Source organism: Danio rerio, chromosome 17 (assembly GCF_052040795.2).
Source record: "Danio rerio strain M-AB ecotype USA chromosome 17, GRCz13ab, whole genome shotgun sequence".
In the NCBI taxonomy this organism is placed as follows: domain Eukaryota; kingdom Metazoa; phylum Chordata; class Actinopteri; order Cypriniformes; family Danionidae; genus Danio; species Danio rerio.
This window is the reverse complement of record NC_141037.1, coordinates 56,701,527-56,719,934: the sequence shown is the minus strand read 5'-3', so window position 1 is coordinate 56,719,934 and position 18,408 is coordinate 56,701,527. Positions and strand designations below refer to the sequence as shown.

The 18,408-nt window shown below is 37.8% G+C and overlaps 3 protein-coding genes across 8 annotated transcripts in view; all 3 read right to left on the bottom strand.

Moving 5' to 3' along the window:
• stxbp6 (syntaxin binding protein 6 (amisyn)) overlaps window positions 1-771 on the bottom strand; it is a 54,646-nt gene extending 53,875 nt beyond the window's left edge. The window contains 1 exon segment of one of the 2 annotated variants that reach the window (NM_001002063.1): window positions 610-771. The gene's annotated coding sequence lies outside the window, so the exon portion shown is untranslated. 2 annotated transcript variants of the gene reach the window in all.
• The window catches only part of zc2hc1c (zinc finger, C2HC-type containing 1C), an 835,825-nt gene that overhangs the window by 276,149 nt on the left and 541,268 nt on the right, over window positions 1-18,408 (bottom strand). The gene's annotated exons all lie outside the window — the stretch shown is intronic.
• The window catches only part of fermt2 (FERM domain containing kindlin 2), a 95,530-nt gene continuing 85,056 nt past the window's right edge, over window positions 7,935-18,408 (bottom strand). For 3 of the 5 annotated variants that reach the window (XM_087289038.1, XM_087289039.1, XM_087289040.1), the window contains 3 exons: window positions 16,328-16,452; window positions 13,427-13,568; window positions 7,935-12,287 (listed from right to left, as the gene is read on the bottom strand). In XM_087289038.1, coding sequence (XP_087145164.1) covers window positions 12,114-12,287; window positions 13,427-13,568; window positions 16,328-16,452 — 441 coding nt within the window. In that variant the 3' untranslated portion in view covers window positions 7,935-12,113. 5 annotated transcript variants of the gene reach the window in all.

The following is an 18,408-nucleotide window of genomic DNA, read 5'->3' as shown; positions in this document are numbered from 1 at the left end:
AAAACAACATTAGCACTATTTATTTGACTGAAGATGTTGATATAGTCACTGGCTGCTAATATATAGAATTTACAATACTTTTCTGAAATGTTATTATTGAGGTGAAAGTCTGAATGTTTTCCAGAGATGGGTTGCGGCTGGAAGGGCATTCGCTGCGTAAAAAACTTGCTGGATAAGTTGGCGGATCATTCCGCTGTGGCGACCCCGGATTAATAAAGGAACTAAGCCGACAAGACAATGAATGAATGAAAGTCTGAATGTGCAAATATGAACCCGACTTTACCTCAATACTTGGTTATCTCCAAATAAAAGTAGTGGTCGTGCTGTAATATCAACACATACACTGCAGTAGTGTCTATCACGCTAATGTTCACTTCTGAGGATCCCTAAAGCCCTTTTAAAGGAAAGTGAAAGAGCGTCGCGTTTGTCGCCAAACACAATTAGAGTTGTGTTTGTTTCTGATGTCACTGATGCGGTTTTCTGTCACGAGCGATCGATACTCGCGACAAACGCTGACAGGAAAAACTTATCAGACCCTAGAGTTTCCCAAAACCTCCAGACTTGCTCGAACACATCACGAGAAGCGTATTTCTGGCGGTTATGTCCTACCTTTCACGGCTGTTTCGTCTCGTGGTCCGTCTGTGTGGTCTCTTCCATCTGCAGTCAGTCGTGTTGGAAGTTTTGAACGCGCGCTGTTCTCTGGAACTGCAGTGTGAGTTGAGAGAATGAGTGAGTGTGTGTTCCCTCGTTAGTGTGCACCGTGTGTTTAGAATCCGTCACTCGAGTGTGTAAGTGACGTGGAGATCTGCTGCAGTTCCCATTGGATTCGCATTAAATACACACACACACGAGCTTGAGCTTTACTATGGAGTCAGATCAGTCTCAAAAATAATACATTTACAAAAATAATTTACAAAATCTAATGTCAGTTTGTAAGCACAATTTGTGAAGACAAAAGTAAAAATGAATTTCACTTATATCGTATTTTGAATTTATGAAGTTGAGTCTTTTGAAATCATGTTTTGAGTTTACGAAGTGTATTAGTGTATCTCTGAATCGTGTTTTGAGTTTACGAATTGTTTTTGTCTATATCTAAATCGTGTTTTGAGTTTTACGAATTGTATTTGTGTATCTCTGAATCGTGTTTTGAGTTTTACGAATTGTATTTGTGTATCTCTGAATCGTGTTTTGAGTTTTACGAATTGTATTTGTGTATCTCTGAATCGTGTTTTGAGTTTTACGAATTGTATTTGTGTATCTCTGAATCGTGTTTTGAGTTTTACGAATTGTATTTGTGTATCTCTGAATCGTGTTTTGAGTTTACGAATTGTTTTTGTCTATATCTAAATCGTGTTTTGAGTTTTACGAATTGTATTTGTGTATCTCTGAATCGTGTTTTGAGTTTTACGAATTGTATTTGTGTATCTCTGAATCGTGTTTTGAGTTTTACGAATTGTATTTGTGTATCTCTGAATCGTGTTTTGAGTTTTACGAATTGTATTTGTGTATCTCTGAATCGTGTTTTGAGTTTACGAATTGTTTTTGTCTATATCTAAATCGTGTTTTGAGTTTACGAATTGTATTTGTGTATCTCTGAATCGTGTTTTGAGTTTTACGAATTGTATTTGTGTATCTCTGAATCGTGTTTTGAGTTTTACGAATTGTATTTGTGTATCTCTGAATCGTGTTTTGAGTTTTACAAATTGTATTTGTGTATCTCTGAATCGTGTTTTGAGTTTTACGAATTGTATTTGTGTATCTCTGAATCGTGTTTTGAGTTTACGAATTGGAGTTTTGTATTTTTAAATTGTGTTTTAAATTCATGAATTGAAGTTGTGTATTTTTGCATCATGTTTTAAATTTACGAATCATGTTTTCAAATTACGAATTGGATTTGTGAATTTTGAAATTGTTTTGAATTCACCAATTGAAGTTGTGTTTTTAAATTGTGTTTTGAACTCACAAATTGGACTTGCATATTTTTGAATGTTGAAATTGTATTTTGAATTAAATAATTGGATTGTGTAAATGTTAATTTCGTTGTGAACGTATTAAACGTTTTAAATTTATTTTGTAAATGTATTATTTTTGAGACTGATCTGGCTCCATATCCACCTTCTTCACTACTTTTTATACTCGGACACTTTCCATGAATAGACTATACATCAGGGGTGGCCAGCCCTGTTCCTGGAGAGCCACCTTCCTGCAGATTTCAGTTGCAACCCATATCAAACACCCCTGCCTGTAATTATCACGTGGTGTTCAGGTCCTAATTAATTGGTTCAGGTGTGTTTGATATGGGTAGCAACTGAACTCTGCAGCAAGGTGGCTCTCCAGGAACAGGGTAGGCCACCCCTGCTATACAACAACCATGAAAGGCCCAAATATATAAAATAATAATAGCAAAGATAAAAACTGTAAAAGTTTTGCATTACACCGAAGAAATATACAAATGTTATCTTAATATTTACCTTATGGCGTTGTGTGCCTGCTGGGGAAGTACAGTACATCTCAGAGATATACTGTACTTAAATTTGCACTTAACTGTACTTACAGTACTTTACTTTTGTCCAAAACTTGATCAATCACAGTAACCAAATAATTTTTTTCCCTATATTATATATTTCATACTGCACAGTTTACTGAGTAAAAAAATAAGCTAAGTACTGTAAATATTTATAATTAAAGAGATTTTGAGGGCCAAAGAGTGAACTTAAATAGAGTAATTTAATCTTAAATGATTCTTCAGCTGAATTGTGATATTTCTGACATATAAACTATTGTTACACAATGACATTTTAGTAGCTGTCAAACAAACAAATACATAAACAGGACAACATTTATGGAGAGAGAAAAAACAAAAACAAAAAAAAAACAGTGTGGTAGGGAGAGCGTGGCCGAACACCCAGAAAGTTGGAGAGCGAGTGGAGACACCGGCGGCTGGTCAGTAGCCCAATCAGAAATAATTAATAACACCTTTAGCGATTGGGCCAGAGAGACACCTTCTTAAGGGAGCGAGCGAGAGCGAGAGAGAGAGAGAGAGCTGAGCGACAACCAGCATATTGAGAGCTGTCGCTGACACACCGAAAAGAATAATAAAAATTGTCACTTACCTTAATGCCAACCCTGTCTTCTTCTTTCCACAACAAACAACCTTTCCACAAACAGCTTTCATTGTTTTGAATTTTTATTGCTTTTATTGTTTTGTCTATTGTTGTTATTTGTTTGATGGCGAAGCAGTTACGCAGTAGGTAGTGCTGTCATCTCACAGCAAGAAGGTCGCTGGTTCGAACCTCGGCTCAGTTTGCTTTTCTGTGTGGAGTTTGCATGTTCTCCCTGCATTCGCGTGGGTTTCCACCGGGTGCTCCGGTTTCCCCCACAGCCCAAAGACATGCGGTACAGGTGAATTGGGTAGGCTAAATTGTCCGTAGTGTATGAGTGTGTGTGTCTGAATGTGTGTGTGGATGTTTTCCAGAGATGGGTTGCGGCTGGAAGGGCATCCGCTGCGTAAAAACTTGCTGGATAAATTGGCGGTTCATTCCGCAGTGGCGACCCCGGATTAATAAAGGGACTAAGCCGACAAGAAAATGAATGTTATTTGTTTGTTTGTGCCTATATTAAACAAAACAGTATAAAGTATTTAGTTTGGGTCTGTAATGCAGACGCTTTGATGAAAAATAACCCAAAAACACTTCAATGCTTTCAAGAAACAACATCTTTGTCCATTTACACAATTTCCTCCAGAGCTTATGTGGGATTTCCAGCACTGCAAGTTCATTTCTTGCATTTTTTTATGCAGGGAAGCTCTTGCTTTTTCCTCTATAGTGCACCAGCAGACGAACACGTGATCATGGATGACCTGAAGCGGCAGACCAAATCCCAGAAGCTGTCAATCATAACAACATCACTTTTTTTACATCCCCAAATCAGAAAAAGTTGGGACAGTACGGGAAATGCTAAATAATAATAATAATAATAAAACATTAATAATAAATAAATAAATAAATTAAAAAACAGAGTATTAATTTAAAAATTTAAGTTGACTTGTATTTAATTGAAGACAATACAACAAACATTAAAGGTGTTCCTCATCATTTTTATTTATTTATTTTTTTCTAAATAAACACATTCCAGTTTTGGTTCTTGCAACACATTTAAAAAAAGTTGGAGCACTAAAGTATTTAGCACGTTGTAATGTTGCCGTTCCTTTTCACAACACTTAGAAGACGTTTAGGGACTGAAGACACCAAGTGATGAAGTGTTTCAGGTGTCATTCTGTCCCATTCTTTCTGCAAACAAGTCTTAAGATGGGCAACAGTACAGGGTCTTCAGTATGGGGGCGTGTGAGAGATCTGCAGAGTGGATGATCAACATCAACAGCCTGAGGTATCAAGACCGTTGTGCTGCCCATTACATTACAAACCACAGGAGAGGGACAATTCTCCAGCAGGATAGCGCTCCTCATACTTCAGCCTCCACATCAAAGCTCCTGAAAGCAAAGAAGGTCAAGCAGCTTCAGGATTGGCCAGCCCAGTCACCAGATATGAACATTATTGAGCATGTCCGGGGTTAAGATGAAGAAGGAGGTGTTGAAGATGAACACAAAGAGTCTTGATGAGCTCTGGGAGTCCTGCTGAACGCTTTCTTCTTCATTCCAGATGACTTTATTAATCAGTGATTTGAGTCATGTCAGAGATGTATGGATGCAGTCCTCCAAGCTCATGATGGAGTCAGACACAATATTCATTCTGTCTCCACTGCAGCAGGACTTTATATTCTATACTGGACATTATTTCTGTTCAGTGATGAGACTTTAGTCTGAGCAGAGTCAGATCTTACTGTCCTAATCAAATCATTAATAATCAAGGCATGATCAGATTTTATTGAGCTCAAATAAGCGTCATCTAGAGGCCTTTACCTTTTATATACGCCACTTCTGATACCAAATCATCAACTATAAATCAAGTTATTATAATTGTTCCTAAAACTTGGATAGGCAACAAGACTTTCGTCAGGCAGAGTAGTGTTTTTTCCAAATACTATAGAAGTGTAATGGAAAGTAAACCACGGACACAAGCCATAACACATTTGTTTTTCAAGACTGCCTCCTTATGGCGAAGACTTGCCAGTGCAAAAGAGAAATAAAGCCATGATCTACAATCACATTAAGATTTTAAATAAAAATGATTTTATTCATTTATTTATCAGGTAAATGGCATTTGTACAGTCTTAAAACAGCAGGCCATGCAAAGCACTGCTGGCATCTGAGAAAACGAAACCAAACAAACAAAACAAAACAAAAAAGTCTTCATTTCTGGCTCTGAAACCACCTTCATATGGGAAACATTAGGCAATACTGACATGAAGTGACGAGCAATGAAAGGCACAGAACGAGACCCGGCTGCTCTTCATTAGTGTTTGACACACGGCTTTAGGAAACACACCAGTGTGGATGATCATCTATTAAAGAGACACTTTTTTAGGAGGAAAAGGTCGACTCTACAGTGTTCCCAGAGTTTTAACATGCTTTGAATAAGTTCAGCCAATCTTTAAGTCTGACGTGAGCACTTTTAGCTTAGCTTAGCATAACTCATTGAATCGGATTAGACCATTAGCATCTCACTCAAAAAATGACCAAAGATTTCTAATAGTTATTTAGGAGCGTGATGCTTCTGTCGTTACATCCTCTACTAAGACTAACGGAAAATGAAGAGCGTATATTTCCTAAGCTTTTATACAGTGACCGAGAAAGCTTAACGCGCAGCAATTTAGGAAAGCACATGCAAGTACAAAAAACACCTGCAAATAAAGAAACGGTCTTCATCAATTTTACAGCATATGTGTTGCAAATCCTCACAACACAAACAACTGAAGAAACACGCAGCATTTACTCACAACACATGCAAATATCCACGTAACACAACGGAAACGTTTCAAGGGGACCCCAAAACCAAGACGGACCCTGCTGAGATATGGATTATGCCGTGACTGCTGCTCAGTGGAGTGATTGGTGGTCTTTGCAAGGCGAGTTGATTCTCGTTTATTTTAATCTCCTGATTACACGGCGTAATAACACATCCATATCTCAGCAGGGTCTGTCATGTTTTTGGATTTTTGCAAATGTTGTGAGTAAATGCTGCGCTTTTCTTCAGTTGTTTGTGTTGTGGGAATGTGCAACACGTGTGCTGGCAAACTGATGAACATCGTCTCTTTATTTGCTGGTGTTTTTTGTAATTGCATGTGCTTTCTTAAATTGCAGCATGTTAGGCTCTCTCGGACACCGTACTTAAATGGCTAGAAACTATACTTTCATTCTGGCGTAATAATCTACAAACCATGACTACAGCTGGCTAGGGTTGTCACGATACTGGAATTTGGTACTAATCCATACTAAAATTTTAAAAATGTCCATTTCCTGCGAACATTGAAGCACATTCTTAAACAGTGCTCAACAGAAATGACTGTGATTGGCCGTGAAGGTCATCAGTTCACCGAACTCACCGCTGTTTGCTCAGTGTAAACACAGATACAGGGACACTGGAGCGTTTCAAAGTCACTTCGATCAGCTGGTTTGTCTTCAAGCTGACATACGAGCGATCCACTGATGAATCACGGCTTTAAAACGCTCCAGTGTCCCTGTATCTGTGTTTACACTCAGTAAACAGCGGTGACTTCGGTGAACCGATGACCTTCACGGCCAATCAGTCATTTCTGTTGAGCACAATGGCAAGAATGCGCTCAAATATTCCAGGAAATGGACGTTTTGAACATTTCAGTATGGATTGGTACTGAATTCCAGTATCGTGACAACCCTAGCCAGCTGTAGTCATGGTACGGCAGCAAAGTTTATTGGGTAACACTTTAGAATAACTATCTGTTAACTAGTTATAACACTTTAGTTATTCTAAAGCGTTACCCAACAAACTGTGCTGCCATACCATGACTACAGATGGCTAGGGTTGTCACGATACTGGAATTCGGTACCAATCCATACTGAAATGTTCAAAACGTCCATTTCCTGGAATATTTGAGTGCATTCTTCCCACTGTGCTCAACAGAAATGACTGTGATTGGCCGTGAAGGTCATCAGTTCACCAAACTCAACGCTGTTTACTCAGTGTAAACACAGATACAGGGACACTGGTTTGTCTTTAAGCTGACATACGAGCGATCCACTGATGAATCACGGCTTTAAAACACTCCAGTATCCCTGTATCTGGGTTTACACTCAGTAAACAGAGGGGAGTTCGTTGAACTGATGACCTTCACGGCCAATCACGGTCATTTCTGTTGAGCACAATGGCAAGAACGCGCTCAAATATTCAAGGAAATGGAAGTTTTGAACATTTCAGTATCGATTGGTACTGAATTCCAGTACTGTGACAACCCTACAACAGGCGCAATGAAATTACACAGTGACCTTGAAAATAGCAACTTTTAATTTTCCTGTCGGACTTATTACACGACCCAACTACAGAAGAGCCACGATTTAAATCAGAAATTATTTTTGCAAAAACTGAGCAAGATGCTAATGGTCTAATCTGATTCAATGAGGTATGCTAAGCTAAGCTAAAAGTGCTATACCGCCAGATGTGGAGATCATCTAAAAGGATTCAGAAATGATTTTAAATTACGGTGTTTAACTCGGGGGAAGTTGTAAAATGAGCATACCCCCCAAAAATGTGTTCCTTTTAGAAAACTAAAAACAATAGAGCACTTTTACTGCAGACATGAAGTGATAGCCCTAACCTGCATGATTTTACTTCACTTCTTCATATGTGATAATATATATATATATACTTCTAAAGTCCTTAAGATCGGCATGGACCAAATCATCAAATGTCAAAAAAAAAATGGCTTTTTCCCCTTCTCTTCTGGAAAAAAATACACTTCCAAAAAACGACAGAAAAAAAGCAGCAACAAAATATCTGTACAATTTATCTCTTTTAAAACCTGTTTTTTTTTAAGTAGTTTTTTTTTTGGTAGTTTTTACATTAGATACAAAAAAATCTAATACTTCATTCAGCCTTCCTTCATTCTGTCAAGAAACACATCCAATAAAAAGGAAACGGCATGATCTGTGACCTATCGCTGGTGCATATTAAAGAAACGCTTCTGAATAATACTATACTGGTTCACGATAACGAGTGACGAATAAAACGACAGACTTCATATGAAGATAAGAATAATAATAAAGAAACATCGTCCTACATTGAGCCGAATCAGTTTTAGAAACGTCCTTCATGGCAAGCTGCTTGTTGGCTACAAATAAGTGTTGCGACTCTCCTTCATCGTAGTGTAAAAATTGTCATTAAATGTACTTCAAACTACAGCTTATCGATGCAGAAACTCACCGTACGCAAGAAGTGCTTCGAAATGAGCAATCTGATTGGCTTTCTGACGGAAGATATCATCAGTGTGATCTTCAGTCATACACAAGCAGCATCGTTAAAGGGTTAGTTCACACAAACATGAACATTTACTGTTAATTTACTCACCCTCAGGTCACCCAAGATGGCACTTACGTTCTTCAGTAGAACATTCAAGAAGATTTTAATCTGAATTTGTGGTGATTAATATAATCGCAGTGGATGGTGACTGTTTTTTAGATTCAAAATAAACACATACAAACGAGTCCAAATCGATAGCCATGGCACAAGTCTGGTCAAGTTTTGGGCTCATATGTGAGTGTAGTCCAACTGTAGTCTAGTGACAAATGCACGAGAGTGCACGTTTGGACGGGAAGTCAGGTGATGCAGTTTGTTGAAAAATATAAAGCAACCAGGCTACAATCAGATTAACTTCTCACATGCGCCAAAAATTGACTATAACATGGATTGGTGTTGTCAAAAGTATCGATTTCGGTACCAAACGATACCGGAATGTTAAAAACGTCCATTTCCCGGTAGCATTTGAGCGCGTTTTTAAACATAGCTGATTGGACATTTGGTTCACATGCTCAACCGAAATGACTGTGTTTGGAAATCAGCGCTCAAATGTAAGTAATTGGATTTTTTTTTTAATTCCAGCACCAATTGGTACAGATATCGATACTTTTGACAACACTACTGTGGATTAACGCTCATAATATTGTAAATAATGATCAATTTCTTACACTGTTAACCGTTTCGCTTCACAGGACCTCAGTGTGTCATCAGGAGCCATGAAAATCGTTTTGGACTCATTTTCATGTTTATTTTTGTATTTTCAATATCATTTGATACCGAATTCGATACTTATGACAACACTAGTGTGGAAAAAAGCTTATGATAAATAAACTTTTGACACGAACTAATAGTTCCGTTTACAAGACCTCAGTGTGTTATCATGAGTCATGAAAATAAATTTGGGCTTGTGTTTATGTGTTTGTTTTTAAAATTTTAGAACCGATTGGTATCGAATTCGATACTTTTGACAACACTACTGTGGATTAAAGCTAATAATATTGTAAAGACCAATTGTTTTGCTTCACAAAACTCATTTTGGATTCTGGTTTTGGTTTGTACTGTATGTTTATTTATTTATTTATTTTTTGTATTGACTGATGCCGAATTCGACGCTTTTGACAACACTACTGTGTATTAAAGCTGATAATATTGTAAATAATGATCAATTTCTTATACAGACCGACTATTTCGCTTCACAAGACCTCAGTGTGTCATTAGACTTATTCTGAACTCTTTTGTAAGCGTTTATTTTTTTAATTTCAGTACCAATTGGCACCGAATTCGATACTTTTGACAACACTACTATGGATTAAAGCTAATAACATTGTAAATAATGATCAATGTCTGACACAGACCGATTATTGCGCTTCCCAATACCTCATCTAGATCATCTAGACTCATTTTGGTCTCATTTATATGTTTATTTTTTTGAATTTTAGTACCGATTGCCACCGAATTTGATACTTTGCACAATATTATTACCTTTAACCCACAGTTTGTTTTTTTGGCGCATATGTGAATGTAGTCCTATTGTAGTCCAGTTTGCTTTGATGACAAATGTGCGAGGGTGCACATTTGAATGGGAGGTCAAGTGACGCAATTAGTTGATAGAAATTAGTTTGTTGATAGATTCGGACAACTTTCGCACATCAGTTTATAACTGTTTGACCAATCTATGGATTAGTGTTGTCAAAGGAATTGATTTTGGTACAAATCGGTACTGAAATTTTAAAACGTGCATTTCCCGCTAGCATATTGAGCAGGTTTTTAAACAGCAATGATTGGACATGGTGTTCAACATAAATGACTGTGATTAGAAATTAGTGGTAAAATGTTAGCGTTTTCACATTTTTTTTTTCTTCGTTTTTTTAATTCCAGTACCGATTGTTACCGAATTTGATACTTTTGACAACACTACAGTGGTTAAAGCTAATAATATTGTAATAATGATCAGATACTTACATGGACTGATTGTTTTGTTTCACAAGACCTCAGTGTGTCATCAGGTCTCATTTTAGACTCGCTTGTATGTTTATTTTTTAAATTTCAGTATCGACTAGTACCGAATTTGATACTTTTGACAACACTACTGAGGATTAAAGCTAATAATATTGAAAATAATGATACATTTTTACATGGACCAATATTTTCTTTATAAGACCTCAGTGTGTTATCAAGAGCCATGGAAATCATTTTGGACTCGTTTGTATGTGTTTATTTTTAAAATTTCAGAACAGATTGGTACCGAATTCGATACTTTTGACAACACTACAGTGGTTAAAGCTAATAATATTGTAATAATGATCAGTTACTTACATGGACTGATTGTTTTGTTTCACAAGACCTCAGTGTGTCATCAGGTCTCATTTTAGACTCGCTTGTATGTTTATTTTTAAAATTTTAGTATCGACTAGTACCGAATTTGATACTTTTGACAAAACTACTGAGGATTAAAGCTAATAATATTGTAAATAATGATTAATTTCTTACACAGACCAACTGTTTTGCTTCACAAGACCTCAGTGTGTAAACAGAAGCCATGGAAATCATTTTGGACTCGTTTGTATGTGTTTATTTTTTAAATTCCAGAACAGATTGGTACCGAATTTGATACTTTTGACAACACTGCTGTGGATTAAACCTAATAATAATGTAAATAATGATCAATTACTTAACTAGACTGATTGTTTTGCTTTTCACAAGACCTCAGTGTGTCATCAGGTCTCATTTTAGACTCGCTTGTATGTTAATTTATAACATTTTTGTATCGACTGGTACCGAATTCGATACTTTTGACAACACTATTGTGGATTAAAGCTAATAATATTCCAAATAATGATCAATTTGTTACACTGACCAATCGATTTGCTTCACAAGACCTCAGTGTGTCATTTTAGACTCGTTTGTATGTTTGTTTTTTAAATTTAAGTATTAACTGGTACTGAATTTAATACTTTTGACAACACTACTGAGGAATAAAGATAATAGTATTGTAAATAATGATCAATTTCTTACATGGACTGATTGTTTCAGTTTACAAGACCTCAGTGTGTCATCAGGACATCATTTTTAATCTAAATAACCCATCACTGCTATTATAAGAACCACTAAGTACCGCAAATTCATCTCAACATCTTCTACTAAACAAAGAAGGTCACCAACGTCTTGGATGGCCTGAGGGTGAGTAAATCAACAGTAAGAAAATTTAACTTTTTTAGATAACCATCCCTTTAAAGCGAGTGTAACAGCTCCTTCGCTAGTGTCATCACATGAGCGTGATATATTTAACATAGAAGATTAATAGGCACAAACGAGCACCGCGACATTCAACAATTACCCAAAAGAGACGCAACGGAAATTAGTCACAAATAAATAACTGGCGGTGCAGAAAGCTGGCATATTTCTACCGAGGGTGAAAGGTCATATATATATATGTGTGTGTGTGTGACCATCAGCTACTATTGCTTCATCTCTACAACCCAATCATTTCTGGAGGGAAGCAGGAAAAAAAAAAAAAAACGCTCTTTGACTCAGAGCAGTGGACTCGCTGTTCTGCTAGTGTTATCGATGCGTTCATGCGCATGAACAGAATTTAAAAAACAATAAAAAGCTTCAGTTTTCAAACCATTATGACGGAGCAATGGTTTAAGGAGAAAGCAAAGTGGATTAAACCCAGCCGCTGGTCAGCTTGTAGAACATCTCCTCGTCCAGAGACTCGTTCTGGTCCTTGGCTCGAGTGGACAGGAAGATGTAGCCGCCGATGAACTCGTGCACCACTTTACAGTCCACCTCCGCACAGATGAACGCCAGACTGGGCTCGTCCGCAAACTCCACCGTCACCTGAAAACAGAGTACGTCTGGATCAGAAATGAGCACGAGATTCTGATCTCCATGAATGATCGACAACTCTTGTTCTAGATTGGGATCTACCATATATGTTGTTATTTTTTGACCATGTTCAGTAGAAGTCTGAATTATTAGCCCTCATGTGAATATTTTTGATTGATGATGTGGAAATGAGGATGAGGAAATTTTCACAGTATGTCTGATAATATTTTTTCTTCTGGAGAAAGTCTTGTTTTATTTCGGCTAGAATTAAGCAGTTTTTAATTTTTTAAACACCATTTTAAGTTCAATATTATTAGCCTAATTAAATCAGCCTTTAAATGGCACTTTAAGCTGAATGCTAGTGTCTTGAAAAATATCTAGTCAAATATTATTTACTGTCATCATGACAAAGATAAAAGAAATCAGTCATTTGAAATGAGTTAGTAAAACTATTATGTTTAGACATGTGTTGAAAAAAAATCAGCTCTCAGTTAAACAGAAATCGGGGAAAAAAATAAACAGGGGGCGAATAATTCTGACTTCAAGTGTACCTGTATAACAGGAATTACACCTTCGATTCTCTTCAAAATGAAACACAAGTAAACAACTCCTCACAAAACTTAATGCTACAATCATATGAATTTAAGACTTTTTAAGGCCTTAAAGGATGCAAAAGTGATTTAACTTTGTATTATAATCATCAATGAAACTGTCATAAAGGTGTCACACTAAAACTCCTGTGAAGTGCTTTAAAATATGCTGTTTTATTCAAAGTTTGACGTAATCTCCACTGAAACATGAAGAATGGGCAGGGCATAAATTAGCTCCTCCCCTTTTAATAATCAGCCAATAGCGTTTTATTTTTATCACAGCTCTGCCAATGAGTATGGTTGAGCTCATGTGCATCAAATGAAAAGCCAATGAGATAAAGGGGGTGGGGCATGTCAGATACTAGAGAGCGTTTGATCGATCAAGATTTGATGAGAAACTGAAGTATGAGGTGACGTCAAAAAAAAACGTTGATCCATTTAGGTGTTCCATTTGACATGTTTCTATCAGTTTATATCTTTTAAATGTGAATTGACAGATATCCTTAAGACTAGCATATTAAAACTAGCAGCTAAAAACCTTAAAAAAGAGGTGAAACTCACCATCTTGATCTCCCAGTTGACATTCCACTGCTTCATGTTGCTGAAGCGCCAGGTCTTGATGGCGTCTCCTGTGCCGGCGTCCATACGGATCAGTCTGTTGTAGGTGATGCCAATCAGCTCATCCTTCTTGCCCCCCTGAAACCTAATTTGATGACATTGAACAATTACAACGGAACCACAGACAGGGGCTGTTCACACCTGGTCACTACTGATCATACAGCTGACTCTTAAAGGTGCAGTGTGTAAGTTTGACACCCAGTGGTTGAACTTGGTATTGCATTGCTGGATCAAAACACACGGAGGCTCAGGTGGCCAGATTTAAAGGCCTAAAAAAATATTGCTAAATTACAAAGTATGCTATCCATCTCAAATGCAGAAAAGCTAGTCCATGCTTTTATGACCTCTAGGCTGGATTACTGTAATGCTCTGTTCGCTGGCTGCCCAGCATCCTCTATTAACAAACTTCAGCTAGTACAAAATGCAGTTCTTACCAGGTCTACAAAATATGATCACATCAACCCAATTTTATCCTCCTTACACTGGCTGCCTGTTAAGTTTTATATTGATTATAAAATATCACTTCTTACATATAAAGCTTCTTACCTATAAAGCTTTAAATAATCGAGCTCCTGTTTATCTAACCAACCTTGTCTCACTACAATCCAACCCGCTCTTTAAGATCTCAAAACTCAGAGCTTCTAGTAATAGCTAGAATAGCAAAGTCTACTAAAGGAGGTCGAGCCTACTCATTTATGGCTCCTACACTCTGGAATAGCCTTCCTGATAATGTCCGAGGCTCAGACACACTCTCTCAGTTCAAAACTAGATTAAAGACCGATCTTTTTAGCAATGCATACACTCAATGCATCACATAGCGATATGATGCATAAATGTGCTCCACAGAGGTTTTTGCATCTTGTTTATATACACTATGAACAGCAGCTACGCTAATAATACTCTTTATTCTCTATTTCCACCTGGGAATTCCTCCCAGAGATTATGCAATGCCACTGAAGTGATCCAAGACCTGTGAAGAGATGATCCCAAAGTTTCCACAATCCCGGACCAGGCCGTAGCAGCTGCTGTGGTGGTCATGGAGGAGTAGAGAGCCTGAGACTGATTCCTGTGGGACTCCAGGGACCGCTAAGTCTTCGCTGACTTCCTGCGTTCTCCAGCCTCCGGCGCCCAGACTGCAGCTCTCCACAAGACATTTTGCCATATGAGAAATGGTCATGCTAACTGAGCAAGGTTTTCCCGAGGGTTTTCTTCCTTCACTTTTGCTCATTGGTGAAGTTTTTTTCCTTGCCACTGTCGCCACTGGCTTGAATAGTTCGGGACATGTTGAGCTGCGCATCGATGGATTTGCTCTTCAGTGTTTGTACTCTCAGTAGTGATTATTAAACCACACTGAACTGGGCTAATCTAAACTGAACTTAAAGGTGCAGTAGGTGATCTTTCACAACGCTAACAGCTTAGCATAAATCTCTGAATCACAGTCCCTACCCTGCCGTCTAGAGCCACACCTCCTTAAATACGAGCACCGCAAAAGAACCCTCTCTCATGTGTTAAAAGCAACTAGTGCTTGTCCGGCTGCGAGCAAGCCAAACTGACATGCTATTACAGAGTGAATATTTAGAGTTGCATGGTAAACAATATAGGGGGAGACTAGGTGGAATATTGCCCCATGTGTTTTGTTGTTAAACTAATTAAAATCTACATTATAGATGCATTATAGGACCATTATGAAACTGACAATAGTCTTATCAATCTTTCATCGGAATATTTTAGTGGCTGAACAACACTTCTGTGAAGATATAACCCATTTGTAACAACAACATCTAACGTTACATCAGCTTTGCGTGAAGCTAAAATAGTTTTAAAACAGAACATGACCTGTCTAAGAGAAATCCTTCAGACATTGTGTCATCCTTTCTCCTGCGTGCAAAGGTAACTCCAATATTGTTTCAGGTTTTTAAAAAGTTTTGATTAAGCAGGTTTTCACCCTCTCTCATGAACGCGCGGCACCAACACACGGTCGGTGGAGATGCGTACAAACGGCTGCGCAGTTGTTCAAATCTGCATTTGCTGACAGACAGATTGGGCTACTTATCAGAATTATGAGAGATGCCGGTCCGACTCTATTTAATTGGATGAACATTTTTTAGTTTTATGCTTTACCCAAAATATAAAAATACATATAAACACATTTAGATCATTTACTGTAATCATAACTATCAGACTGTGAAGAGACTTTCAACCAGCACAACAACAAATGCTTCTGAAGACAATCACCTACTGCACCTTTAAACTCTGAAAACTGAACTACGCTGTTTCAATTCACTATAATCTTCTATGACAGTGGTTCTCAAACTTTTTTCATCAAGTACCACCTCAGAAAAAAAATTGTCTCTCCAAGTACCACCAAAATGAGCGGTATTGAAATACAGTAGCTTAGTAGGCCCAGTAAAGCAGCTACAACTCTGCACAGTTAAAAAACATGGAAGATAAACTCAGAAATATTGGCTAAATGTCATGTATGGCATATTATATACATAATTTTTGATACATTTTGAAATATATGTAGCATGTACATGACATATTTCATTCCTCCGCGTACCACTAGAAGGAAGCCCGCGTACCACTAGTGGTACACGTACCACAGTTTGAGAACCACTGTTCTATGTGAAGCTGCTTTGAAACAATCTACATTGTAAACATGCTATACAAATGAAGACGAATTGAATTTAATTGAACTATTTTACACCACTGTTTGCAGGCGAATTAATATTGACAGGACTAAAAAAAGTCTCAACAAGGAGGTCCATTTTCATTGGCATACAGTCATTTAATCAAGATGATATGTGAGAGTCAGGAATACCAGCTTATCTTAATGACACTTACTTGGCCAGAAAATGGGTGATTCCGAACTCTGGCAAGGACTGCCATGCCTGGATGAAGCGCATCTTGGCCTCAATCAGGCTCATTTGTGCCACGTTCTGATGGGCTTCCAGGATGCGGGCCGAAATCTGAGGGAAATGCATGTGAACATGAATAAACCAAACGACCTTCGAGCTTAAGCAAAGAGCACACACATTGACACACTGTTAAACACAACAGCACACGCTTCAGTGCATTTAATCACCACAAATATGTGAGATGTCCCATTATGATCTGCTTTACATGCAGCTTAACATACATTTCCAGAAGCCCTGCTACCACTGTTTAGTCCCTACTTTCGATGAGCATGAAACATTTCCATGTATGGGAATGAGTGATGTCACTGGAGTCCCCCCGCTGCTCACTGACATGCCGCATCAGAGCAGATCAGCTGACAGGCTATGAAGACGGCATGCTAACAAACGAATATTGGTGGTCATTACTAGGGTTGGGTCTCGTTTGGGGTTTATTTTGATACTGGTGCTAAATCAATACTTTTAAAACAGTACCGGTGCCAAAACGGTGCCTGAACCGATACTCTTGAGCCACGAAATTATGGGGGACGACTCTAGAAAAATTTTATTTGACAAAATCTTTTTTTTTAATAATTAAATAATTTTAAAAAATTGTAAATAATTTTTAAATAAAACAATTTTAATAGAACAATATAACTTAAGTTTACAGTAAACATCAAATCCTATTTTATATATTTGAATAACATTAATAAATGTCCTTTGATCATTTGTTGGTCAGCATGAATTTAAGATTTGCATTATACTACTAACCTGTGGAAAGGCTGTCATCAAAACTCCTTTTTTTCTAGGGTTGTGACAATGTTTGCATGTTTATCAGTGATCTAATGATTCGCCTCAATCTGAATAAGACAATAATATGATCCAGGTGTTTACATGAGCTGCTTTTAGAATGTTACATTCATGATCCCGCCTTACATGTTATAGTACACGCTATCCATGTTTCCTCCAGAGTTTCATGTAATTTCAGACGTTTCATTTTGAATTTTTCCACTTTAACTTCAGTTTCACTTTCATTCAGGAAGATTTCATTCATGCCCCTATGACAAACTGAGGTAAGGACTGGTGGAAGAGTGCTCTTTTAATGGAATTTGATAGCGCACGTTAAAATATAATGAAAAAAACCTCCACATTTAGCAACGCAGGCATCTGTGGTCCTTTAAAGTAATCAAAAATCCCTGTTTAAATGGTCGTCTAGACTCTTAATCAGAGTATTGTCATAATCATATTAAAATCGGAGCATTGGTGTCCATGTACGTACTCAATGAAAGTGCCAGATGATGTCAGAGACAGTGCATTCCTCTGCCTTTAAGTTGATTCTGAGCCCTCAAATGTGTCATTAAGTTTGACGTGTTTCCCGCTTACACAACTCTTGTAAAGCATCTGCTTCACGTCGCTGTGTCAGAATCATTGCTTGTAAAATACACTTTAGAACGCTTAGTTTAAGCAAATTTCATGAACACGATCATGCATGTTGATCGGAAGAGAGTCGCTCTCGCTCATCGAATGCGCTGTACTGCATGCATTGCGTGTGTCCGTTCACTAAGCAACAAGAACAAACGCCTGACATCGCCTGTCCGTATTCCTCAAAGTTGTTTAGAATTAAATGTTTAGAGATGGTGTGACAACGCATACCTATGTGTGCCTTTGATGCACCCCTTTATGCTTCTTACGTCCTTGTCGCAGCACCAGTGGCACCAAAATTCATATGCTGATTCGGTCCGGTACATAGCGGTTACAAAGGTACCGGTGCCATTATGTCACTGTATCACTGTATCAGCATATGAATTTCGGTGCCTAATTTCAGGGCCACTGGTGCTGTGACAAGGACATAAGAAAAGTCCCCAACCCTAGTCATTACAGTACAATCTACACAGCCCCTAAAGCCCAGTGCACACGTGGATGATTTTCGCTTATGCTTATCGCCAATGTTTAAAGCCATAGGGTGTAAATGTGAGCATGCGCATCAATAAGCAAAATGGCAGGGATGAAAGAATGATAATAAAAGAAAAT